This window comes from Lonchura striata, chromosome 2 (assembly GCF_046129695.1).
Source record: "Lonchura striata isolate bLonStr1 chromosome 2, bLonStr1.mat, whole genome shotgun sequence".
Taxonomy (NCBI): Eukaryota; Metazoa; Chordata; class Aves; order Passeriformes; family Estrildidae; genus Lonchura; species Lonchura striata.
The window spans coordinates 14,174,635-14,200,653 of NC_134604.1; the positions used below are offsets into that span (position 1 = coordinate 14,174,635).

A 26,019-nucleotide genomic window follows, 5' to 3' on the forward strand; every position below is an offset into this window, starting at 1 on the left:
CAGAAACAAGAGTCCAAAATTAGATATTGCAAAATCATGTAGTCCAGTGAAACCATGTTTTCTTTCTCACCTTGCTTTTCTTCCACTTCAGCCCAGACTCAAGAAAGCACTTGGGTACACATACATAGCAGAAATGACCACCATCTTTGCTGCATATTCACAGAAAAATGCACTTTCTCCCAATTCATATTAGCCTTCACATTCAGTTCAATTCATTTTTTCAACCCTTGTAGATCATGAGAACTCTTTTCTCACCTGTTTTTTTCCTCTGAAATGAAGTTTTGGATTATTTTTTCCCCTCTGTGGCCTTGTATTTTCTTAGGATGTAATTACACTTTGCTCTCCCTATCTCTAGCTTCACGAGATTCATCTCTGACATTTCCAGAGAAATGCCAAATTTGAGGACTTTCTAAAAGTTCATTAAAGTACTCAGTCCTAAATCAACAACAAAGATATTCATTAAATGAAAGAGAACTTGGAATAATCCTCACTGATTCCTGATGGATATCTCTGACCACTCAAGCACATCACAGTGAGGTACCTGAGAGTTCCATATCATCAAAGGAAAAAACATGAGATACTTTATCCCTTTTCCTGCCCTAGTGTACACCTGGCACACTCCAAAGCACTCCTCCCACGCCCCAAATCAGGGTTGCCATCACACCAGGTGCATTTCTAAGCAAGCAGCGAGGCTGCAGAGCACATCCACCTCACAGCACCACACATCCACAGCATCTCAGACACACAAACACAGACACAGGCCTGGCTGCTCTGTACTTCCATGCAGTGACACCTCCCATGTCACCCCCAGCATCTCTGCACCACAGACTGGCCTGCATGGGAGTCTGCAGCTTGCTCTGTTCCACTTCCCAAGACAAAGGTGAGAAGGTCTTCAATCCTGCTATCTTGCAAAAAGGAACAACATTTCTGACAGCTCACTGCTCTTCTAACAGAAGCACTCTTACAATGAGAAGTAATATTTTAATTAACAATTGGAAAGCACAGTCTAGGGATGAGGTAATTTCTAATTACTGTAATGGGATTTTAAAAGGTGTGCATTGGTACCAATAGAAGTTACTGACCCCATTGGAAATTACTGGGTAAGGTCCTCTCTCCTACACTAAGCAAACAGCCAGACCAATCACCCCAGCATTAAAACCTACAAATCTGTGGAAAATTCACTGTGATTGATACACTGCAGTTCATAATGACTATTTTTTGTCTAACACTGCTGCTGTTTGTTTCAAACCATTTAGCAATATTCATTAGCTCCCCATTTCAAATTAGAGTAATTGAGAACAAGAGAACATGCAATCAAGTTTCTTTCTAAGAGAGACATGCCCCTTTCCCTTCTCTGACTCAGGTGTTGACTGTTGACTTACAGTCAGGCTGTACGAGGAATCTTTCTTCAAAAATGCCAAACGATCATTAAAAATGTCGGGCTGCCTCTTTCTTAATATCTCACCATCACTGGAAATTTTAAAACATATGTTTCTCCTCCTATTTATTATATTTTTTACAAGAGAAGGATATTAAATTCTGATACCAGAACTATTGTGCCTCTGACCCTATTTTATGGCTGAAACCACTGACCCTGAAGCACAAGGAAAACTCATGTGTGTCAACAATCCTTAAAATTAATACTAAAACATAGTCTTACAACAAAAACTATGTCAGCTATACGATTGTCTGGGGTACTTCAAATTCTTCCTCTCCAGGAATCTCGGTCACCCGCATTAAATGACTCCCAATTGAGACATGAGAACTGGCAGCAGCATGAATACCCACGGAGCACTGGCTGGTACAGCTGACAGATAGATGGGATCAGAACAGCAGCAAAAGATAACACTGAGTCTGGACAAGCAGCTCAGGCACCAGCCTGGAAATTTGGAGAGTGCCCTCAGGTTCCTACTCCAAGAAGTTTTATGTCTGACAGCAGGCCAGTCATCTTTGGCTTTGCCTGCCTGAAATTCCCATCTGAAAAAATATAGTGGCCCCTGCCTCCCACTAAGGAGGTGCTGAGAGCCTACAGGAGTGCCATGACCTGAGATAGGCAATAAATGTACAGGGGAACCAGAATAAAAAACCTTTGTGTCTTCAGAAAGATCAGTTGCTGGGGAAGACAAATCAGGATAAAAGTTTAAACTGCAACTTCAGCAACACTGTGTGTGTACCCATGCAACATGCACAAAAGCAACCCAACTATTTCCATTTTGTAAGAGCGGTGTTTTCATAAGCATAAGGGTCCAGAGCTGTCAGAAAAGACCTGAAGGAAAGCTCAAACAGCTACTAATATAGTGTGAAAAAACAGCTGAGCTCTTGCATATACAAAGCCTTCTGCATGTACTTTTGCTACCTCACAGCCTTCCTGCAGAGCCAGGGAATAAGTGTTATTCCCATCTGCCAAAAGATAATCTCAGTTTGAACAGCCTGCTGAATGCTGCATGAGAAATTATGCTGACTTTGATTTAGCTCAAGTTCCCAGTGCTCCCTCCACGCTCCTCACTGGGCGCCAGGACCGTTTCAAGTTCATTACCTTTGTGTTTTGAATTAGTGCCTGCTGCCCACATACAAATGTACTGTTTGCAGCCAACATTCCAACAGCTTTCCAAACCTGGGAAAACCTTCAGAAGAGATGCAGTTCACTCCTTCTAGCACTGTTGCATAAGTCAGGTTGCTGTGTGCCGTTGCCTGTTTTGCCATGGATTCTCAGCAGCACCAGGGCACTCTGTTAAATCTCCTCCCAACATCATCTCTTCTGGGTGGGCACCAGGAATCATCAGGATGTGTGCAGGACTTCACCAGGGAATGGTGCAGATTAACAACTGCAACCTGCTTTGCACTGCATGGATGGGAGACACTTCCAAAATATGGACCATAAAATTAATAAGGGATAGATATGTGTTTCTTAGAATTATCAATTGCTACTGGATTTCTCTTGCAGATTGCACAAAAGAGCAAAATGTCTATGAAAGTTTATGAATATTTATGAATGTAAAAAAACATGGTATGTCTCATGTCTCTGCTAGTTCTTGGTAAGAGGAGCATTCACCCTGTGATTCTGCAACTGGTGTCACCCCACATGTGGAGACTGCTCAACTTCTGCCAAAATTCAGCTGGTTTTATGCTTCCTCAGAGCTGGTGGTAGGGAGCTAACTGCTGTTGGCTCCCTGGCATTTTACACCATCCAGTGCCTGAATCAGTCTGATATGCAAAACAGCTTCTCCATTTGACCATATGAAACACATTAAAGAGACCTGCCACACATCTGCAATTAGGTGCTGAAAAATAAAGTGACAAGACTCCATGTCTGCTTTTAAAAAGCTCTTATTTAGACCAACAAGTCTGATTTCCACAAACCTGTAGCGAAAAATGTAGATTTTTTTTTAAGTTCCTTGTTTTTGGGGGTTTTTTAATTTTTTTTTAATTTTCTTTTTTCCAGGGCATGAGAGCTGCAGGACCAATAATAGAAGGTTGAGTTACAAACCTTTCAAAGCAGAGATTTGGCATGGAAATTCTGACAACCATCAATGTGAGAAATGCCGCCAGGCACCATTCACAATCCACAGCATCTTTCAAACCTGTTGGGGGTTTTTAGAAAGGGCTAAAAATAAATGCAGAAATGCAGCAATATATATACACACACACACACATATTATTGTTCAAAAAAAGAACAGGTGGTCCTGCCAGCAGTGTAAACACAGATGACTCTTGCAAACAGCTAACAAACACCCAGCTGAGCAGCCTTTCCTAGCCATGCAAGCAGCACTTTGAGAACTCTCCTTGAGTTCTCCGAGCCAGAATCATCTGGGATCCAGACTCTCTGTCATGACAAGGCCTGGGTACTCCCAAGTGTCTTGATTTCCTCCACCCAATATATTCACACAATTCCACCCTCTTGACCTCCTGTGGATTATTGCCCTTCTGAAAATAACACACATAGAACAGCTGGTGAGGCCAGAAATGTCTTAAATGTAAATAGCACAAGTCCCTGTTTTCTAGCTCCCCACCACTTGATCTGACCCCTATTTTCATGTAATGAAGAGGAGAATTTACTGAAACGGAAAAAGGATCAGGGCACTATGGACAGCCCAGAAGGATTCAAACAGTAAACATGAGTGGCTGCATGTTGAAACCCATGAAGTCCACTACCTGCAGGGAAAGTAAAGAAGAAAACATGAAGCAGTCCTGGAGTCTCAAAATTTATCCTAAAAAAAAACCAACCAACCAACCAACCAAAAAAAAAAAAAAAAAAAAAAAAAAAAAAAAAAAAAAAGACAAGAAAAAAAAAGATAACATTTCCACCCATATTTCAGTTATGTCTCCTCTGCCCACCACAGGAAGCTGACTGATGTCACAGGCTGAATCACACACATAAATCCTCCAATGTGGTCATTTCTCTCTGAGTATGAAAGCATGACAAAAAAACTTTGCTAGGAGTCCACTGTAAGGCTCAACAGCAGCCCTTTTCTTTGCAGCCCTTCTCTCCTGGATGTTTTGAAAAAAAAACAAATGTAATTTACACTTGCACCATCTCCTTTTTAATTTCACCACATTTGGTCTAATAGAAATACCCTTGGTTTAATATATATCTATGAAAAGTAAATGAGGTGATAAAGCTTAGAAGTGCCAAGTGGTTAAGTGCTCCCACAGGGGAGTACATCTGCCACGGCATCAGAGCACCGAGTCCCAGGAGACAACATCTCGGGCACGGTGACAGACTGGCAGCTCTCCCACCACACCTGGACTGCACAGAGAGTCCACCTGACATGGCTGGGAACAGCTTATCCAGCTTGCTTCTGGAGGCTCCTACTTCCCTCAGCCTTCCTGTGCAAGGGGAAAACACTCTTTCAAAGCTGAAGAGAAAACTAGCCTGCTGTTCTCCCAGAGCGGCGCATAATTGAGTCGGCATGATGCCGCACACTACCAAATGCAGCAGATGGCTGCAGGCATCATCCAGTTTAGGATGACAAAGTTGGAACAAAAGAAAAACAGAAGGCAGGGAATGCATCTTCTGTGCTGGGTTACTGGGCAGGGGCTGAACCTTGGCGCAGCCGGTCTGTCACCAGCACACAGCCAGCTTCCAGCTCTCCCACTGCCACATGGACAATGACCAAATGCCCAAGCCTTGAAATGACAAAGGAAAGTGAGGGAAAGTCACATCTCCCCAGGTAAAAGAGGCAGGAAACTACCAACAGTCTGATGACCTGTTTCTAAAGTACATAATAGAAAATCTCCACAAATCCCCTCAGAATGCCAGCCCTAAATATGACAAGTCTGACTTCCAGGACTCTCCCACATAACCTGCAGGAATTCGGAAATTAAATTATGACTTCTGTGTATCGACACACATCATTTCACTGCTGGAAGGTAAAGCACTGATGCGAAAGCATGCAGAAAATGAGACAAGATGTGTCAGATCTGTACAGTGTACCATGAATGGTGTCTTGCAGGGAGGGCTTGGTCTGTGGTGGCATTTAGGGGTTTATTTTTTCCAAATCCACCCCAAAGGATCACAGACTTTAGGAGTGGAAACATTCCTTCCATTTCCCCAGGCGCCTTGCTCACAAAGCAGCTGGCTACAAGGTTCACCACAACAGACAGACTGGAGGAGACAAGAGTGATATGGCTCCACAGGAAGCAGCACAGCACACTCAAACAATTTATTTATAAAGTTCAGCCCTTCGTGAATGCAATACAGCTTCCATGTCCAGACTGACTGGTTTATAATAGCCCCTGTGGTCAGCAGTCCTTGCAGGACACAGAGACACCACCATTAGCTCCAGAGATGGCAATGGAGAAAGCTCTTTTGGCTGCAGGATGCAGCAGCCTGTGATCCCGAACATGAATCCTGCACAAACTCCTGCCCATGTTGCATTTGAGATGTCAGGACCTGTGATCACTTCAAGGGACCAGAGTGAAAGCACCTTCATTGCACTCAGAAAGCCAGTCATGGGAACATTTTGGGGTGGAAGAAGTTTTTGGAAGGGCAGGAGAACACTTTGTGCTACAGCAGAGCAGCCTGTACTTCACCCAGAGGTGGAGCTGCCCCAAAACAAGGCTGGCACACAGAGATACCGTTCTTGGCAGGAGCTGCTTCTAGCCCACTTTGAGCAGTCACACCAGGCTGGTTAAGCCACCCTTCTCCAGAAGCCAAGCTCCCAGCCCAGCAGCAGCCTGTGTAGTGAAGAGCTGTGGGAGAACATTTCCAGTTCACTCTCCTTGCTAAGCAAAACACACCTGGGAAAGGAACCAAAGATGGCAACATGTCTATTTTCTGACCCCTACCAAGTGGAGGGAAATAAACCCACCTCTCTAAGGGGCTTCCAAATGCTATTTGTGCCTCTACCATACAAACATTTTATGGTAAATCTCTGATTTACACCATAAGGAGATAAAGATCTTTCATAGAATGATAGAACGGTTTGAGATGGGATGGGACCTTGAAGATCATCCAGTTCCAAACCCCCCCATGGGCAAGGACACCTTCAGCTATACAAGGTTGCTCAAAGCCTGGCCATCCTTTACCTTTGTTCCAGGACAAGGTGTTCACTTAGTCCAAAAAACAATAAATCACACCAACTCTTTAGGCTAAATTGTTTCTTTTGTGGGTATTTTTAAGCATTATTTAATTTTTATCCACACTGTGGAACAAAAAAAAATCTAATCATGCTAGTTGGCCTCACACCTTATCAATGTATCAGCCACACTATGACTGCGTGACTTGGTCAAACTACAAAGCTCACTATGACTCAGTTTCCTCTTGAAAAAAAGGAAGATGTAAAGGCAAAATTAAAAAGCCACAGTGTTCTGAGGTGTGATACATTTCTGCAGCACTGTAAAAGGCAAATGATAGCAATCATAGTATTTAGCAAAGATAGCAGTCATTGCAATTTTGGTTAAATTCCAACCAGGAGGAAATTTGTGCTGTGCTTTCAGAGTGGAAAGTTTCCTAAAACTTGCCTGTTCATTAGAGCTCATTGCTTTCCTTCAGTGAAAAAAATTTCACCCCTGGTGGCCATTGGATTAGCCTTCTGCTCCTCGTCTGGTCACAAAAAGCAACAGAAGGGTAAATATAACAAGTCCTTTGAAACTGTTTCTGTAAAGATGGTGCATCTTAGAATAAATTTCTACACAGTTGGACAAAGGAAAAAAAAACAAAACAGGGCAACACCATTTGCTAAAAAATCGACAGCCGCCTGCTATTTTGGTGATCTCTCCTCTAATTGCATGCACCTGCTGTGGCGCGGTGTACTCTAAAATACATCTCGCCAGTAATGCTGCTCGGCAGCAGCCAGGGCCACCCAGGAGGGACCCTGCAGTCCCAGTCTTCACAACTTCACAGGAACTGGGGTTTTCTTCCAGGCTAGCATTTGAGTGGAAATACAAATAAATTCAGTGTGAGCCTCTCTCCCTGCTCACTTCTATCACATCACCTCCATCTCTCTTCGGCCCTCCCTCCCTCCCCCCTCTTAACTACTTTTTCCTGTTCCCTCTCCCCTCAGCATTCTTGACCCCTCACTCTCTTGCAACACAAGATTTAGGCTCGATTCCTTCATTTTCTTGGCTTCTGCAATATTTTTTCCCCTTCTCTCTCTGCTTTTGTTGTGCCTCTGTGTTTCACGTACTCTTAAGCTCAGAAAATTGAGGCAACCCTTTCAGAACTGCAGGGCTTTGAGAGAAACGAGGTGACCAAAACCCCTCTCCTGCACGTGCTGGTGTCCGTGCCAGCCTCACAGCACCTGCAGGGCTCCTCCCTCTGGCCTCTGTGCAGGTCACCATCCTCTCCCTGCTTTCTCCTTCACCCTTGCCCTGCTCCCTCAACACCTCCGGGGACTATGACTCCAACGCCTCCCCGGGCAGCCCACTCCAATGTCGAATCACCCTTTCTGTGAAGGAATTCCTCTAAATGTCCAGCCCGAGCATCCCTGGCACACCTGAGGCCATTTCCTCTCCCCTGTCCCTCGGTCCCTGGGAGCAGGGGCCAAGCCCCACCTGACACGCTCCCTTCAGGAGCTGCAGAGCGGGCAGGTCCCCCCGAGCCGCCTCCTCTCCGGACTGACACCCCCCGCTCCCTCAGCGGCTTCTCACAGCACCGCGCTCCAGACCCTTCCCCGGACTCGCTCCGGCCCCTCAGGGCCTTTTCCGAAGTGAGGGGCCAGAGCTGGACACAGCATTCGAGCTGTGGCCGAGTACAGAGGGACAATCCTGCCCTGCTCCTGCTGGCCACGCTACTCCTGCTCCAGCCCGGGATGCCACTGGCCTCCTTGGCCACCTGGGCACACCTGGCTCCGTTCAATCGCTGTGACCAGCGCCCCAGATCCTTTTCCAGCGGACTCTTCCCCAAGCCTTGAAGGCTGCACGGGGTTATTGGGCACACTGGCGCCCGGCGGGTCCCCCAAGGAAGATAGCGAGAGGAAGAGGGGGAGCGGAGGCACGGCTCCCATCGGGGCGGGGCGCGGCCGGGCCCGCCCAGCGCCGCTCGTTCCCCTGCGCGGCGCCCGCCGGGAGCCGCAGTCCGCGCCCGGCCCCCGCCTGTGCCCGCTTCCCGGCGGGGCTCAGCCGGGGACTGCGCTTCCCACTGCTCCCCGCGCTGCGGCCGGGCCGGCGGGGCCGCCATGGCCCGGGGGGTCCGGCTGTGGGTGCTGGGCGGCCTGGCCGCCTGGACGCAGCGGCGGCGGGCGGCGGCCGAGCGGGACGGCGGCGAGGGCGGGCGGCGCCGGGACCTGGAGCTGAGGCTGGTGCAGGTCGTGTTCCGGCACGGGGCGCGCACCCCGCTGCGGCCGGTCCCGGGGGCAGAGCCGGTGAGCTGGGGACGGGACGGGACGGGGCAGGGCGGTGCGAGAGGTGCCCCGACCCCGAGCCGGCGCCGTGCCCGCTGCTGAGCCCCTGCCTTGCCCGCGGCAGCCTGGTGTTTGGCGTTTATTCCCCTTCCCGAGGCGAAAGCATGGGAATTTGGAAAATTGCACCCCATGCCGCGCTACAAGGCTTGGGTAAGAGTGGCGGAAAGCTGCCCAGTGGAAAAAGGGCTGGAGGTGCTGCTTGACAGCGACTGAAATGAGCCAGGTGTGCCCGGGTGGCCGAGGAGGCCAGTGGCATCCTGGCCTGGAGCAGCAATAGCGTGGCCAGCAGGAGCAGGGCAGGGGTCATCCCTGTCCAGTTCTGGGTCCCTCAGTTGAGGAAGGACATTGAAGCACTGGAGCGAGTGCAGAGAAAGACCATGTACCTGAGGAAGGGTCTGGAGCACAAGTATTAGGAGAAGCCACCAAGGAAGCTGGGGGTGTTTGGTCTAGAAAAGAGGAAGCTTAGGGGTGACCTTATCAGTCTCTGCAACTTCTTAAAAAGAATTGTACCCAGTAATGGGCCAGGCTTTTCTCCCAGGGAGTAAATAGCAGGATGAGAGGAGACAGTCTTTAATATGTGCCCCAGGAGGTTCAGGTTGGACATTAGGAGGAATTTCTTCACAAAGAGGAGGATTAGACTCTGGAATGGGCTGCTCAGGGAGGTGTTGGAGTCACTATCCCTGGAGGTGTTTAAGGAAAGACTGGAAATGGCATTGTGGCCTGGTTGACACCATGGTGTTCAGTCACAGGTTGGACTTGATGATCTCGGAGGTCTTTTCCGACCTAATTAATTCTGTGATTTAAAGTGGAACAGCAATAGTACATTAGTAGGACAGATGACAGCAGAGGGAACAATTGCTGCAACTGCAGGGAGCCCTCAGGGGCGGGATACAAGGATGGGCATCCTGAGGCTTTAGTCCAAGGCCAAGTTCTGCACCTCACAACAGGTGCTCAGCAAAGGTGTGGCTCCTGCCACAGTGTTACCACAAGGGATTCGGCTCCACCAGCTTCCACCGAGATGGCCTGGGGAGCCAGCAGGTAGTACCTGCTGGGGAGTCAGCAGGTACCCAGCTCAGGTAGTTTCCTACAGCAGCTTTTCGATGTGTAACAAAGAGCAGCAATTCTGATTTCCTACAGATTCTTCTCTTGTAAGGGGAGTAAAGCAAGTACTGCATTTCCTGCACATCAGATCTGCAAATCCAGAGTAGCACTGCTCTCATTTCTCAATGAGTTGTATAAAGAGATCCCTTTGTCTCCGTGTTGTGTTGTTGGCAAGGCAGCACAGTGTAATATTGCAACTTTAGTTTAATGCTCTTTAAAGTTCTTGGTTTAATGCCCTTGAAAGTTTTCCACTGAAGCAGTTTGTTTTAAAACAGGTGGAATGGCATCCCACTCTTTTAGATGTACCTGCTAAAACTAAGTTTGATTACGTGGTGAGAGACCTAAATGGAGGACCTCAACCCCTCTCACTCTTGGATGAGGAATACAAAAAGACTGTTTTTAAGGTGAGGGTGTATTTCTTGGTGGGTTCCTCTTTCCTCTGTAGAATTTTTGTTTCCATGGTCCACTGGAGACCTCTCCTTTTCTTTGCTCTCAGGGTGGTGTGGTCGCAGGACAGCTGACAAAAGTGGGGATGCAACAGACATTCTCTCTGGGGGAACGGCTGAGGAGAAACTATATGGAAGAAGTCAAGTTTCTTTCACCAACATTTAAGCCTTCTGAGGTCTTGTGAGTCTCTCAGTTCCCTCCTGGACCTTCCTTTCTTCCTGCCTCTTAATAAGTAGCCTTGTGCTAGGGAAACTCTGGCTAGCATATGCTTCTCCACCCCACAGCAAGCTGTCTGGCCCCCCTAGGCCTTCATCTTTGCTCAGCCTGCAGAGCCTGGCACTAGAACTCACTCATGACACAAAGCATCCAATTGCCCAGCAGTCCTGAAAGTGATGCCAGGGACAGATTCATCTCACCTAGGCTAAGCCACTGGCAGTGCACTTTCATGGTGAGCGAAGAGAAACAGGCATTTCTGGAACACACTTCAACTCACTGTAAACAGCTGAGATGAAGTAACCCCTGCTGCTCACATCAGTAATGCTGAGAACATCTGGCTTAGGATGAGATAAAAAAATCACATCAGAGAAGTGCCAGTTTGTTACCTCCACTATCTCTGATGTGCAGTTAAAGGGCAGTTCAGATTATAGGTGTCTACCTAAGATATCTATAGCGACAAAAGATGAGTCCCACCACAGATTTCCACAGCCATGGTGGAAGCAGAATCCTCAGTTCCAGCAAAACCTCCCCAGCTGCAGCCATGTTAACATGAAGGAGAAAGTGCTGCCTCACAAACTGCTTTCTCTCTTTCAGCATCCGTTCCACTAATATTTTCCGGAATCTGGAGTCCACACGCTGCGTGCTAGCTGGGCTGTACCAACAGCAGAAAGAAGGTTGGGGAGACTTCTGAATAGTGCCTTTCCTTGCTTAGTCTTCCCTAGATGCACACACCTGCATCTCTCTGGCCCCTCGTTGTTACTTCTTCCTTGGTTCTTTGCACTTGGCTCCCTTCCCCAGTTCTCCTGGTCCTGTAGATTCTTCACCAGCTTGTCACTTGTTCCCTCTCTTTGCATATCTTTCTGCTGCTCTTTCAGACTTGCTGAGGAGGGTAGTGTTAACCCTCTTCAAAATCAAGAAGGCAAAAAGTTCACACATCAGCAAAAGATTTCTCAGGGAAACCCAAGTATCTTGGATACAAGTTCAGTATCTGGAGCAACTTTCACCTGTATCCTGCAGTTGGTAACTACTTGTTCTAAAAATATGCTCTGCGTTTTAAAGATCTCACATCTGCTCCTTCCACATTCAGTTCCATGAAAAAGTAGAAGTGACTTGCCAGAGCTCCTTACACTTCATGACACAGAGACTAATTTTTGGTGCTAAGAAAAATGAACACACAACTGGGAAGCTTTACAAGGTGCACAGCAGGCATCCCTGTGGAAATAAACGCACAGAAATAAGTACAGTGGCTTGTGTTGCAGGTGATAGCTCGGGGGAAATTGCTAGTTGATAACACTGGACTTGAGCACAAAGACTGTGGGAGTGATTGTAAAGCAGTCTAAAGAAACACAGATGGACTATGATCACAGAAACTTCCTTCTTGTTCCACAGGACCTGTTGTCATTGTCACTGATGAAGCAAGCTCTGAAATGCTCTACCCTAATTACCAGAACTGCCCACGCCTGAAATACTTGACCAGGTAATTGCCAGCAATATCTCCCCGTGATACTCACTGCTGTGATTTCACTGCTGTTTCATTTCAGCAGTAGTAATTTACAACAGCAAATTTTCTTCCCATTTCCCAATTTCTTTCCCTACCACTTACTGTTCTTTGGGAATGGTTAGCTAGTTGTATAAAATACTTGGTAAGCGGAATTATACACCAGGCAGTGGCAGCATAAGAAAATAAAATAGAGACTTTTCTTTGAAAGACCAGTTTAATTTAGTCTGTGTCTAGCAAACACTCATTACTAGCTAATGTACAGCTAGTCTGTAGCATTGCTGCAGGGCAGAATTAATGTCATCTACATCCCTTAACAAGCCTTTCAAGTGTGAACATATTGGGCCTCCTTTTTATATTCAGCTTCTGGTTTGGGGGTTATTTCAGCAGTCTTGTCACATGCATACCTTGAAGAAACTGAAATATACTTAGCCTTGACACATTTAATGAAGACTAATGAAGTGAAATAAGGAAGATCCTACATAGAACACTCATGTTTGTGGAGTCAAGTACTCTGAAATGCCTGTGCCAGTTTTGGGCACAGGGCAGAAAATAAAAAAGAGAGGCAGATATATTACAGTTCGGCTAGATTGTACATTAGCATATTTTTGCCCAGAATTCAATAGCTGTCAGAATTCACTTGCAAGAACTCACTGTGCAATGCTTGACTCTGCAGGCAAAGGATTGGTCTAGACAGTGGCGAGGTGACAGTCCCTGGAAGCAGCATATTCAGCCTCCTTGAGTAACATCACCTGTCCAAAAAAGGAGTAAACTGCAGGGTCTGCTGCTCCTGCCCCCCTCTGCCCACCAACTGCACCTTTTGTGACTATATCAAGGTAGACTTCTTGAGCTGCACTAAGCACTGCCTCAGCTTGCAGACTACCTGGGGAGTACAATGGCCAGCATGGATGTTCTCAGCTAAATTTTTTTAAATAACATTTTAAGCAGCACAAAGATGCAAATGGCTGCTAACAAAGCAAAAGCTGGAGTTAAGCTACAAGCAAGTATCTAGGTGTTTCCTACTTCCCACACCATACAGCAATCAGTTCAAAGCTGCTTCTTTCATGAGGTAGTTAAAGGCTACTCCCTGAAGACACAGACCTGTACTGTTCCAGTGTGACCAGATCTGTTAGCTGATACACAGTCCTTGACTATGGGAGGCACTTCTGGGGTGTTCATATCTCATCTTCATTTTTCCCTCCTGCCTTTGTGAGAGCAGAAAGCCAGCTCTGATCCTTGAAATCTGGATACAGCACCTGTCCTTTCTGCAGCTCAGAATCCCAACATCAGGAATTCTTCAGTAGTCTGCAGTGCTTCTCTTCTACCCCTCACTGATGTGGGAGAACTCCACTGGGCTGGGTGATGAGAACAAAAGATAGAAAGCCTTGTGTGTGAAAAATTTTTGGTTTTCTTAATTCCTTTACAGGGATAGGTCAGATAATGTTATGCATCAGCCAGGTATCTCTGATGACTTGAAAAAAATTAAGAAGAGGATGGGCATTGATGGTGATAAGTCCGTGGATTTTTTTGTCCTCCTCGATAACATTTTTGCTGAGCAGGTGAGCTGAGCCTTTCTGTTGCACTATCACAGAAAGAAACATCCCCTTACCATGCACATGGAGGAAATCACAGTGCCAACACCCAGATACTGACATGCACTCCAGTACCTTTCTATGCAACCCATAATGCTTATAGAAGTAGCATAACCTTTTGAAAAAGCATGTTGTGGGGTCAGCCTTGCTGTAGGATGGATGAAGACTTGTCTCCAGTATTTTTGTTCTTACCTTGAAATCCAGTATTTCTTTCAAGTGTAATGTAGGGCTAATAGAGGCATTGGGCCTTGCTTTCTCATTATAAAGTGCTTTCCCTTTTTTGGCACTCAGCACCTAACAGTTATCTTAATCCCAGTTCCAACTACCTGTGAGCCAGACTGCTTCTGCTACTAGAAGGAAGATGGCAAATTTCTACCCCTCCTTAATACCTCTTTTTTGCTGGAGCTAATGATAACTGGTCTGTTGGCTGAATGGCTCGATGTGTTACATTCCCCATGGAATTGGATCCTAAGGAGCAAACATCCATCCTTTTGGTACACAGAACAAGCCTGTGTGTTTAAAACCATCCTAAAAATCCTCACATGAGTATCATAGTACAACACTGTAGTACAAATGGTGTAACATAAGCAGCTGTTTTCTGTGGGCAGTCATCCATGTGTCTTCAGGCTGGGTTCAGAAAGGGTCAAACCCTACCACTCTGCTGTATCTCCTCCTTCCAGGTGCACAATATGCCAAGCTGCCCTGTGCTGAAGAGCTTCCAGCAGACAGTGGAGCGACGATGTGTTGACTCCATGCTTTTCCTTCTGGATGACAGTTCCAGGTGATTGCCTATGTCCATGCCTCTGGTCTCAGCGGCTGTCTTACCTGGGGTGGATGTGCTAAACCAGCTTACTTCAGCAGAGAGAAATGCTTTCCCATCTGCTGCATTCCCTCACCAGAGCCCACTCATGAGGGCTGTGCCTCAGCCATCTCAGTGTAAAGTTCAGCGCCTTGAGTCCTAGGAAAAAGGAGTGCACACTGAGGAGACAAGAATGCCACTGAGGTAGGCAGTGAAGGCCTCAGTTGCCACAGGGGTTTAGGTGAAACAGTGGCAAAAGAAAAGAGGAGATGCTTCCAGCCCATGCCCTGAGGCTGCCCATGCAGTTGCACAAGTACAGTCCAAATTCCAGCCTGGGAAGCTTATCCTGGGGATGGCACCTGCACAGCTCGGCTGAAAAGCGCTGGCGCTAGCGGAAAAAGTGATGCCAGGTCCTGCACACATGTAACTACTTGCAAAGAGAATCTGCTGCTACGTGCAGCTAATTACCTCCTCCACAGTTGTTTGTAAAGGCTGGATGAGTTGCTAGCCTAGCAGTCATTTTCCCTTCAGATTCATTTGCAGCTGCCACATTCACCAGCTCTTCTCAGGTGGTAGTATAGGACTGTCTTTTTACAATGTATTAGAGCTCTCAGGTAACGAAAGACTGATTTACCCCATTCCCACAACACCCAGGAGAGTTAGTCACACTCATCTTCAATTTCCACTGATATATTCATTAGGTAGAAAGGAGTTTCTTCCCACCAGATACTGTATAAAGATAATCTCTTTGTTTAATAAGAAGCTAAAAATTACTTTTTAAATATAATAACCACTTTCTTAATCCTGCCCCTCCTTACCAAAGACCTCAACCACTTCAGCTGCTATTTTCAGCAGTCATCTTCCCTAGCTGAAACCCATGCACTCAAAAACCATACCAGGGAAACCAAATAGCCTAGAGAACAATCGAGTTTCTAGATTGCTATTTTACATGGCCACACCTCATGAGACTGCTTATTAACACCTCTCCTCTCATTCTGCAGTCACATTAGAGTGGTGACTGCACCCCAGCTGAACTAAAAACTGGCCATATTAATTGCGCTTAATAGCTCTTAGCTACACTCAGTGCATGTTATCAAATCATAAGAGAAAAGCAGGTTCTCAGGTTTTCATGTATAATTGTGTGAAAGTTTTAAAACTAGTAAATTTATTCTGCTTCTTTTCTAGAGAAATTCTTCAGATGAATATTGGCCTTCTGTTCAATACCTTCGAGAAGAACATTAAAGCAGCAGTAAATCCCTCAAATCCAGCTGAAAAGGCCAGGTACAGCACAGAACTCCTCCTCTAATCATTATAAATTTTAACCTGATGGCACTGTGAAAAACAGGTTCAGAAAGACATTGAATGTGTGGGATAAAAAGGAGTGCTCACCTGCTGGAAAAAGCATGAATGCTACTGCCTATCCATGGAGGAACACAGCTGACATTCCAGGTCTGTTTTTTTCTTTTTCCTTCTATTTTTTGCAGAAAGCTCTTCCTCTATGCAGCTCATGATTCCACTCTTATTCCTCTCCTGCTGGCACTGGGCACCTTTGATAACAAGTGGCCACCTTATGCTGCTGATGTGACCCTCGAGCTGTACCAGCACCAGCACTCCAAGGAGTGGTTTGTGCGCGTGGCTTACCGTGGAGAGGTGAGATCCCCTGGGAAGTCCCTCCTATGAATCTTGGGCTTGTGGTTCCACCATGCAGCACAAAAGGGCTTTGACAGTGCACAGTATCTGTGATTCTGTCTCTTTGCCTTGCAGGAGCAAGTGGTGAAAGGCTGTAAAGCAGGTCTCTGCCCACTTGAAGAATTTCTGGAAGTTCTTTCACAGTACTCAGTCACTCCAGAGGAGTACAATAACCTATGCTCCAAAGTGGACAGGAATTGGCAAACTAACTCAAATTAAAATTAGTTCATTGTCACAATCTTCGACTATTTTTCTTTATGTCCTTGCTAGCCTTCTGTATTCCAAATGCATTTTAGATGAGGGGACATTTTCCTACCAGACACAGGGTGGCACAGTGTCACTTTACACTGTTAGCAGCAAGCTGAAAGAAGCCACGTGATAGAATGGCTCAAGTTTACTTCTGAGGTGACCACACAAAAGCAGGGAGAGGCTGAAAACAGCAAGGGCGAGAACAGACCATTTAAAATTGCCTCTCTGTATCAACAATATGTGACAAAACATACCTCTTCCTCATATGCTGGGACTACGGGCTGAAGCCCAGCTCGTGCTAGCTTGTGCTTTCAAAACTTGAAAGCTTTGACATAATATTGATTTTTTGTTTGGTATCTGCAGAAGCCCTTGTGCCTTTCCCTTTCTTTTGGCATGTTGGAGGGTAGCTCGCTAAAGACAGATGAGCCTCCCTAATTGCATAGCATTTAGCTACCCCATCTTCTTGAGGGCATTTTCATGCACAGAAAACATCTCCAAAGGGACAGAAAGCCTCCAAACCTCTTCCCTGCATTCCTCTAATAATGGAAATTCTGCATTAACATGCAGAACAACCAGAGTGGGCCAAGTACAAGAACACGTAATCTTGGTGAACTCTGCTTAATGTGCTTTAAACAAGGAAGTCTGGGGAGCTGCTATTGACTTCAGCTTTGGGAGGCAGTGATCTATTTTGCCCTTGCTGAAAGAGGAATACAGCACTAGCGAACAGCAGTACTTCTGGCTGAGATGACAGCTTTTCCCATAAGAAATTACTAGGAATCACAGTGTTGCCAAAGTCACAGAATCACAGAATGGTTTGGGTTGGAAGGAACCTTAAAGATCATATCGTTCCAACCCCCTGCCATGGGCAGGGATGCCATCCACTTGAGCAGCTCAAGGCTTCATCCTACCTGGCCTTAAACACTTTCAGGGATGGGACATCCACAGCTTCTCTGAGCAATCTGTGCCAGTGCCTCACCACTCTCACAGTAAAGAATTTAACCTAAATCTCTCCACTTCAGTTTAAACTGTTCTCCCTTGTCCTATCCCTGTCTTCCCATGTAAAAAGTCACTCTTCCTCCTTCTTATAAGCCCCCCATTAGGCAATGGAAGGCTGCTCTAAAGTCTGGAGCCTTTTCTTTTCCAGGCTTTGCAGCCCCAACTCTCTCAGCTTGTTTTCATAACAGAAGTTTTCCAGTCCTCTGATAATCTTTGTGTCCTCCTCTGAACTGATTTGTACAGGTCCATGTTTCTTGTGCTGGATGCCCCAGAGCTGGATGCAGCACTGCAGTGGGGTCTCACCAGAGCAGAGCAGGGGGGCAGAATGCCTTCCTTGACCTGCTGCCCACAGGGCTTTGGGTGAAGCCCAGAACATGGTTGGCTTTTTGGGCTGCAAGCACACAATGCTGGCTCATGTCCAGCTTTTCATCCACCACAGTTTCCAAGTGCTTCTCCAAAGGGCTGTTTTCAATGAGTTCTTCTAGACTAGGTTTCATGTCTGGGATTGCCCTGACGCAGGTGCAGCACCATGTACTGGGACTTGCTGAACCTCACTAGGTTCTCACAAACTCACTTCTCAACTTTGTCCAAGTCCTTCTCTTGTGTCAATGGCACCACTTGACTTTGTGTCCTCTGCAAACTGTTGAGGGTGCATTCAATCTCACAGACTATTTCATTGAAAAAGATCTCCACTTTTCAATAAGTAAATAAAACATGGTCCCTACTTCCTTTGGGATGGGCAGAGGTTAAAATACGGGGACCATTTATTAAAATGACCCTGCAATTTAGGTTCTGTCTTACTTCTTACTTAGTGAAAAAATAATTTAATGTAAGCAATTAACAAATATGTGATGGAGGCACTGCAGCACCTTTTCTCTAAGAAGAATAGGCTGGATTTACCCCTACTCTTTCATTAGCCTGCCCCCACCACAATTACATGTTGACACCACACACAGTGAACAGAATAATTAAACTACTAAATACATTGCTGGAGGTCTCACTGAACTACTATTAGAAGCTGTCAAAAAAGCAAACAAAACATTGTTATTTTCCATCAAATTTTTGTACAGCCTGAAACCATAATGCCACCATATAAAAATCAATGCCTACACCTCCTTAAGAACAGTGTGTTCTGCTCTAATCAAGCTCTCTCTTATACACAGTTTTAAGTATTTGGGGAACAGTGATGAAACTATTAGGTCTATGATTACAAGTTATTTGTGAGGCATGGACTGCTTGGAAAAACGCATCAGGAACTTTGGACATACAAAAGGGGAATTCACATACCTACTCTTTAATAACTAGGAGCATCCCCAACAAAGTTGACCTGCAGCCAGGTAAAAAAACTGCAACACAGCCATAACCCAGAGCACTCAGCAGCACAAGTTATTCAAGAGCAGGTAAGATTTCTAAAGGGTACTGCTTTTACACAATTAAGATCCTGCTGTCACTCTAGGAAGGGTAACACAAATTTCAGTAACAGCAGAAGACATCAGAAAAGCAGGCCAGTTTCTTGGCAGTGCCTTGGAGGAAGACACCACTGGGAGCATGGGAGCACTGTCTTGCAGGGTTTCTGCAGTGCCCTCTCTGCCCTGTTCTACCCTTACCCTTCTCCTCACTGTCAAAGCGGTTGGGCCATGCAATGGTCCATGTCATTGAGCGCTTCCATGGTAGTTGTAGCACAGAGGATGAAGGAGGAGTTATTTCTGACCACAACTAGTGTAAATGATCATTTCAGAAGAGGATTGGTTGGACAGTGGAGCAGTTTAAATGTCAAAAGACAAGGTAAGTGGGAGCTACTTTATTGCAAACACAGCATGGAAGAGCTGAGGCATTCCTGAGAATGTGGAATAAAAATTCTCAGAAATCAAAAATTTCCCAGTATCCCAAACAAAACAGCATAGCTTTTTTTCCTGCATCATTAACTATTTTTAGGTTAAGAATTACTACCCGCTGACAAAGTGAAGCACATTTTAGTAAATACAAGCCTATATCAAACATGGATCACTTTTCCTCAAGAAGTGTCACATTAGGGAACAGGTTTTAGCCAGCAGCCTGGTGCAGCCGGCACAAGGAAAGCATTCACCATCATGAGTGCAAAATGACACCACCAAAAAAATGTAGCCTGTCCTGCCACCTGAGTGAAAACCAGCATAGCAGAGAGCACACAAAGCACCTCAAAATTAAGCCCTGCGTATATCTGTAATTGTCCCAAAACTCTGGGGGAACAAAAATATAAGGCATTTCAACTTACCCTCAGAAAGATTTGGGCACCCACATCTGCTCTGATCCAGAACACATGTATTGTACCAGAAGCACTGCCAGCATTCAAATCCCAACCAAGACTGATCCAGATCAGATCTCCACACACTGGTTTGTCTTCCGAAATGTGACCCATTAGACGCCTCATGGATGTCAGAACTAAACTCCTAAGGCTGGCTCCTTGCTCTCATCTTCTTTGGCAGATTAGCTAGCTCATGATACAGGTACAAATCTCGAGTTTATTTGGACGGTGTGTAAAACTGCCAGTGTACTTCACAGATGACCTGAGTGCAAGTCTACTAATTTAAAACAAACAGATTTCAAATATTTTAAACTTTTGATTTAGCAGGCACATTACTTCGCGTTTCAGAAGTTCACCATCTGCTGGGTTTACCTTTTAAGTCTCTCCACACTCCGGCTGTGCAGCCATCTGGGATGAGATAATTTGAACAGCAGACTGTTTCCTCCCATGTTACTAGAGAGGAAGAGCAGCCAAGCATGTATGAATAAAGTCTATTTCATTCTTTCAAACAAAGGTGGAGGAGGATGATTTGAAAGCTTAAAAAAAAAAAAGGGTGCAGGGGGTGGGGGAGGAAGAAAACTAAAAATGGCAACCCACTTTCCATCTTCAACTGTACCATGACTACCAAAGCTGAGTCACAGTTACTATTGATAAGCAGGAAGGAACAGAGCCTGGCTTACAGATCCTCAGGTGAATCCACAAGGCTGACAGCTAGAAAGCTTTTCCATTTCCAATGCAAAAAGGGAAGAAGTAGAAATAGAGCAAAACAAAGAAGTTCATCTATGAACATCTACAGAGTAATTTTCACAACTGGAGCCAGCTAAGACCTTAGCAACTCTTGTCCATCTGCTGGTGCAAACACTGAGGTTAAGCGCACCTATGTGGACTCAGGAGAATCCACATCTTCTGCGCTTTCGGTAGGAAAAATCTCATTAAGATACCAAATGCCAGCATCATAAATTAGACAGACACAGAAGGAACTTTAATTATACAGCATGTTTAAAATGTATCCTCTCACTGTTCAGTGGCTTTGAAACAGTGAATTTCCTATGCTAATTTTCCTAGAATAAGTCACAGCTACCTCAAATCCTTTGCTTTTCAAAATCTTAAGAGGCATAGGAGGCCCTATGACAGTTTAAAAAAATCCCAAAACCTCCGGCTCATTTCTATGTCGATCAAGAACTTCGCTTTGTTCAACATGCTAAAAACAGTCAGGAGTGATGGCAGAAGTAGCAACACTTAAAAAGGTTGCATTGTAACAATTCCCATGCAAGGTCCTCAAATGGGAGCTGTGCAACCACTTAAAGAAGAGGTAATTCCGCTCTACAGAAATAACACTTACTGTGTCATTGTCATCTCTTTCCAAAATCTTGACAAGCCCGTGCTTCACGCTGCCTGTCTTGTCAGAGGGAAGCACCACAACAGACATCCTACACTTTGTCAAAAGAGTAATTCTCACCCAAAATCATTGTAAATTTGCATGACAGCACAAAGGTGAATTTGGAAGCAGACAACAGAAGGCTCTGAGGCTTGCGTGCCTCCAACAGTGTATGGCTTCACTCGTTTTATAACACCAGCAACAAAAGTTTACTAAATCAGCCACCAAGAGGAATTCTTTTTCCACCTGTTAAGGATCAGTTAACTCTAAAAAACTCTCACACTCAAGCATGTTAAAAATACTTATTCTCCACATGAATTTTCACACTAATAGCCAGCCCTCTGAAGAAACTACTCATTGAAATCATTTTAAGTAGCAGTAAGTGGAAGGAAGAACAGATTACCCACTCCATATACAGTGCTGGGGGACCAGAGAACAGCCAGCCACAGAGCCTGCATCCTGGCCTACAGATCCATATCTGGCTCATGCTCGTATTCTCCAGGAGCAGGGCTCAACTCTCAATCCACGTTTTGTCATCCAGCCTTTCACTCCTCATAGGCAGGACTATAAAACCTCCTTGCTGAAATCCTCTCAAAAGGCAAGTTTGAAAAGACAGGGGATTAGGAAGCAATCGATGAGAACTGTGGCAAAGCAACAATTTACTCAGCAGGGCTGTCTTGATAAAAATCTGCTCACTGACAATTTCTGTCTCACCTTTGTTATTACAGTTCATCCGTTCCCCACCATTTCAGGCTCTCAGTGCTGGCAGTCAGAGCCAGCAATGACCCAATCCAGGGTCCCCAGAGAGGGACACAATCCCAGCATCTCTGCAGACTGACACTGCTGCTCAGGGGGAGCTCAAACCCATGTACCTTGCAGTGCTGCAAACACTCTCCAGGAGGAAGTGACGGAGACAAGTTTCATCTGCTCCTTGACCCTCAACAAATTGAGGAAGTCTCTAAGTATAGTTCCTGGGGTGTTCTGAAATAAGACCTCCCTCCAAGGGAAAACAAGCTCAGTTCAGGATTAAGTTAACAGAATTGCTACAAAAGGAGCACACAGCTGCCTATTGACCAGACTTTTAGGAGCTGTCAAAGTTTAGCCCACCTGGTCTCTAGGCTGGCTGTGATCACAAGGAAGAGCAAACAGTCATCTGACCAGCTGTTTGATCTACACAGAAACAACTGGTCTGGATAAAGGAGACAGTTCATTTTTGTAAGAAACAATATATTTTATTTTTCTGACACCACAGCCCTGGCAAGTGGTTTTGTACCAAATTCAATGGAGGTTACACAGAACGTTTTACGCTGGGGAGGAAAAAAAAAATAACCACAAAAAAAAATCCTGGATAACTTTTAGTGTCTGTTCCACTCCCACATTAATAAAATCACTTGGGGTTTCTAAGAAAAGGAGAATAGGAAACAGTGAGAGAGACTACTGTAGGATGTAACAGTGTCCAAGTCCAGCCCCTTCCTAAAAGTGGGAAGAGTCCCCACGTGAGGAGAGGCTCTCCTAGATTTACTCCCCAAAATAACACAATGTATTGCAGCTGCCATAGGAGGAGACAGAAGGGGACGGAGAGAGAGAGAAGCCTATTTAATAAAGAGTGGGAGGGAGAGACAGAAGGTGCTGGACAGCACGCCATAATTTGAAAAATATGTCCTTAACTTATTATTTATTTCTTTTAAAAGATTCCCCTCACTGAACTTAAGTTCCTTTTTTGTGCTTTTCATTAATACTCTGCTCTGAGGTCGTAGTTTGGTTTTTCTATACATTGGAGTTGAAGGAAAATAGTCCGAAGTTCTGAAGATGGATTCTCCACCTAAAGTAAACAGCCTAGAATCCCATTCTCCTCTCACCCCAAAGACTAAAGTCTCTGCTAAAATCCCTTTTACAATATAGTACAGTACACAAAAAACCCCAAAAATAACCAAGAGTCCTGGGAGAAGCCAGTCCGAAGGACGTAAACATACAGAGAGAATGGTGCAACTTGTGACAAATGGCAATTCTCAAAATACAGCTACAGATTCTCAAAGCAGGTGCCGTCACGGGATACCCAAGTCCACAAAAATAATTTTTAAAAAATAAATCTTAAAAAAAAAACAACCTGTTAAAATGAATATTTTTTTTTTCAGGTAATTCCATACATTCGAGATTTCCCAAAGCATCCTCTGGTCTCTTTTCACCTATTGCATGGCCAAACTGTACTCCTGAAGCTCCCAAAAAAGCCCTCAGGACTTGGAATCTCATCTTGACAAGGATCAGAACATCCAGTCTTATGGTAGCAGCTTAAAACATCATGTTCCCTGGGTTTCCAGGGCCTTGGCTAAATCCTCCCATGCCAACATCAGCAGCCATACCTCGGGGCCTCATCTGGGGGGGAATCATGATGTTTTGTTGGGGTCCCATCATGCCCTGCATTGACATCATCATGCCAGGTGACCCCACAGGGCCCGGGTGGCTGTACAGCCCGGCGGGGGCTCGGTCCTTGCCCGGGATCATGCCCACGGCGGCCACGGGGTTGCTCATGAGCGCGGGCTGGCCGGGCATGGCGGGCTGTGCTGGTGACATCATGCGGTGGTGCGGCCCCATCATGCCCTGCTGCAGGAAGGCCGGCGGCCTCATCGGGTTGTGACCGGGCATGGACGGAGCCGTGCCAAGAGGGATATCCGGAGTTCCCACCGGCCCGGGGCCCCCCATGCCGGGCAATGTTAGTCCCATCCTCGGGGTCTGCTCTCCTATCATCCCCTGCATGTGGGAGAAGCCAGGCCCGGGGCCCTGCGGCTGCTTGCGGCCTGGCACCTCCCCACGAGGGAAATACTGTAGTGTCTGGCTGGGCTTCTCCGATGGAATAATCCTTGACAGGTCAAACTCAGGTATTCCCGTGGCTCCAGGACGGATCACCTCCTGCAGCTCTGGATCAGTGAAAACCGAAGGCATGTTGTTTCCAAGAACAGTGAAGGAGTCTGGACCTCCAGGGCCTCCAGTCTTGCAAAGTGCTGGATCTGTCGAACTTTGGGGCAGGTTGGTAGGACGCCCCAGAGGTCCTTCCCCATGGAAGCCCATTCCCGCTGGGAAGTTGCCTTGTCCACCGCTGGGCCCGTTGTGTGGAAATGGCACCTGCTGTGGAGGGGACTGTACGGGAGGGAACCCCTGCGGGAAGCCCAGGCGTCCTTGAGGTACCATTGGAGACTCCTGGGAGCCATGCCCCATCATTGGGTTGTGTGACATCAGGCCGGGTCCCACGGGGACCCCGTGAGGAGGTATATTGGGTCCCATAGCATTTGGAGAGGGCATCTGGTTGTTATGGGAAAGAGGCTGGGTCATTCCCATTGGGCTAAGGGTTGGCATTGGACCCACTGGGTTTGGACCTGAAATTCGAGGATTCTGAGAATTAATGCCCATTCCTAGGGAAGAAACAAGGAATTGCATTTAGACAACAACCAGTAACAATCAATAAAGCTGTCAGAGAGCTTTCTGCAAGGTTACCAAGTTCGCACACACACAGAAAAACTGTGCTAGTAAAAAAACCATCAGCAGTGGCTTTGAAAAATGTTATGTTAACCAGGAATTTGATGTCACTCCAACAGCCACTGTCCAAAGCTTGTCACTGCCCTGTCAAGCAGTGACTAAAGCCTGCTCCGTAAGTAGGATTTCAATCCAAACTATACTTTTACTACCTCCCTGGCAGTCTGGATGACACAGGCAGTAGCAAACATGTCTATGACAGATTATCAGCATATGGGCACTTGTCCACTGGGAAGCGACCGGAACTCCTTTCAAACCTCAGCAGTGATAAATCAGGTAACCCTCATAAGACTAAGGGGCAGTGATCAATGAGGTTAATGAGTTACTATCATGAATTTATTCAATTAGCCAGCTTTCCCCAGATATATTCAGCCATTACTGTATGAAACACACTGCAAAGCTACAGGTAAACACATCAAAAATTCATTACCAACTGCCATTCTCTTGAAACTTCAGCTCATCCCCTTTTTCAACTATTAATTCAATAGGGTGGGGGTGTTAGAGCCTATTCACATATTTTTGATAATTCAGTGTCAAAAAGACCCAAACAAACCCCCCCAAAAACAGTGAAGCTTCTATGGAACTGCCTTAAGACACGAGAGGCAAAGCTTCCCCTAGATAACACATTGTAGGTCTGACCCTTAATGAGCAGCCTTCATCCACGCATGAACCCATGAGCAGCCTTCATTCAATCCCTCCATACACAAGTGTTTTCCATGTTAGATACCTTCTGAAGAACACACATTTTCTGGACAGAAAAAAAAAGTTGCAAGGAGAAGTTCCATCTCTACATTTCAGAGAATGGCAACTTCTTTCTCAAAAAAAAAACCGATGGCTAAACATTCCTCAAGTTTTTTCCCATCTCACTGTCTTCATTTCACAAGATTTCCATAAAATCACCCTGATACCTTGTGCTTATGGTCCTTTGATTTGCTTACCTGGTACGCTGTTCATAGGTGGCAGGTTTGGGGAGCGTGCTGGAGGGGAGTCGTCATCCGAGCTGGCCACAGTTTTGATGGCATCATGATAGAGCGGTGTAGAGCTGGGCATGGCAAATTTGGACATCCTGGACATCATAATGGACAGGGGATTCTGGGAGAGGGTTGGCTCTGGAGGCATTGTGTAAGGACTGCTAGAGGGAAGATTTCCAGGAAGAGTCGCAGGAGCAGACTGGCTGACTGTGGAAGGAGGTGGACCGCCTTAGGAAAAAAAAAGAAAAAGAGAGAAAGAATTTAATTTTTTCCTCCTTACTCTTTTCCTTACATCAAACTCTTTTCCCCTAGAAGTCTCAAAAACTAGAAATGTTTTCTATTGCAAGACTTTACATGACTAATGTAGTCAATGGCCATGAAAATAACCAGAAAAATAAACCTATTGGTCAAGTTGATTAATATCTGTT

General features: G+C 45.8%; 2 protein-coding genes and 1 long non-coding RNA gene across 17 annotated transcripts in view; 1 reads left to right on the forward strand and 2 right to left on the reverse strand.

The window, feature by feature from the left end:
- The window catches only part of LOC110476452 (uncharacterized), a 35,436-nt gene extending 15,411 nt beyond the window's left edge, over nt 1-20,025 (reverse strand). Inside the window, exon 1 of the long non-coding RNA XR_002466414.3 lies at nt 19,685-20,025. This is a non-coding gene — a long non-coding RNA (uncharacterized LOC110476452). The remainder of the gene's footprint in view (nt 1-19,684) is intronic.
- On the forward strand, nt 8,619-16,423 carry ACP6 (acid phosphatase 6, lysophosphatidic). Of its 5 annotated transcripts, XM_021541367.1 has the most exons (10): nt 8,619-8,804; nt 10,220-10,348; nt 10,441-10,571; nt 11,202-11,281; nt 11,997-12,084; nt 13,532-13,664; nt 14,378-14,478; nt 15,682-15,777; nt 15,981-16,146; nt 16,261-16,423. In XM_021541367.1, the coding sequence occupies exons 1-10, from the start codon at nt 8,619-8,621 to the stop codon at nt 16,402-16,404; spliced, it is 1,254 nt and encodes a 417-aa protein (XP_021397042.1). In that variant the 3' UTR covers nt 16,405-16,423. The 5 variants fall into 5 exon arrangements, with proteins under 5 accessions (XP_021397042.1, XP_021397067.1, XP_021397052.1 ...); XM_021541392.2 differs by lacking the exons at nt 10,220-10,348; nt 10,441-10,571; nt 11,202-11,281 and having other exon boundaries at nt 8,786-8,804; XM_021541377.1 differs by lacking the exons at nt 8,619-8,804; nt 10,220-10,348; nt 11,202-11,281 and having other exon boundaries at nt 10,470-10,571.
- A 2,277-nt stretch (nt 20,026-22,302) lies between the features above and the next one.
- Nucleotides 22,303-26,019, reverse strand: part of BCL9 (BCL9 transcription coactivator) — a 58,003-nt gene continuing 54,286 nt past the window's right edge. For 10 of the 11 annotated variants that reach the window (XM_021541486.3, XM_021541479.2, XM_021541436.2 and 7 more), the window contains 2 exons: nt 25,559-25,819; nt 22,303-24,499 (listed from right to left, as the gene is read on the reverse strand). In XM_021541486.3, coding sequence (XP_021397161.1) covers nt 23,382-24,499; nt 25,559-25,819 — 1,379 coding nt within the window. In that variant the 3' untranslated portion in view covers nt 22,303-23,381. The remainder of the gene's footprint in view (nt 24,500-25,558; nt 25,820-26,019) is intronic. The other variant, XM_021541517.1, reaches the window with a different exon arrangement.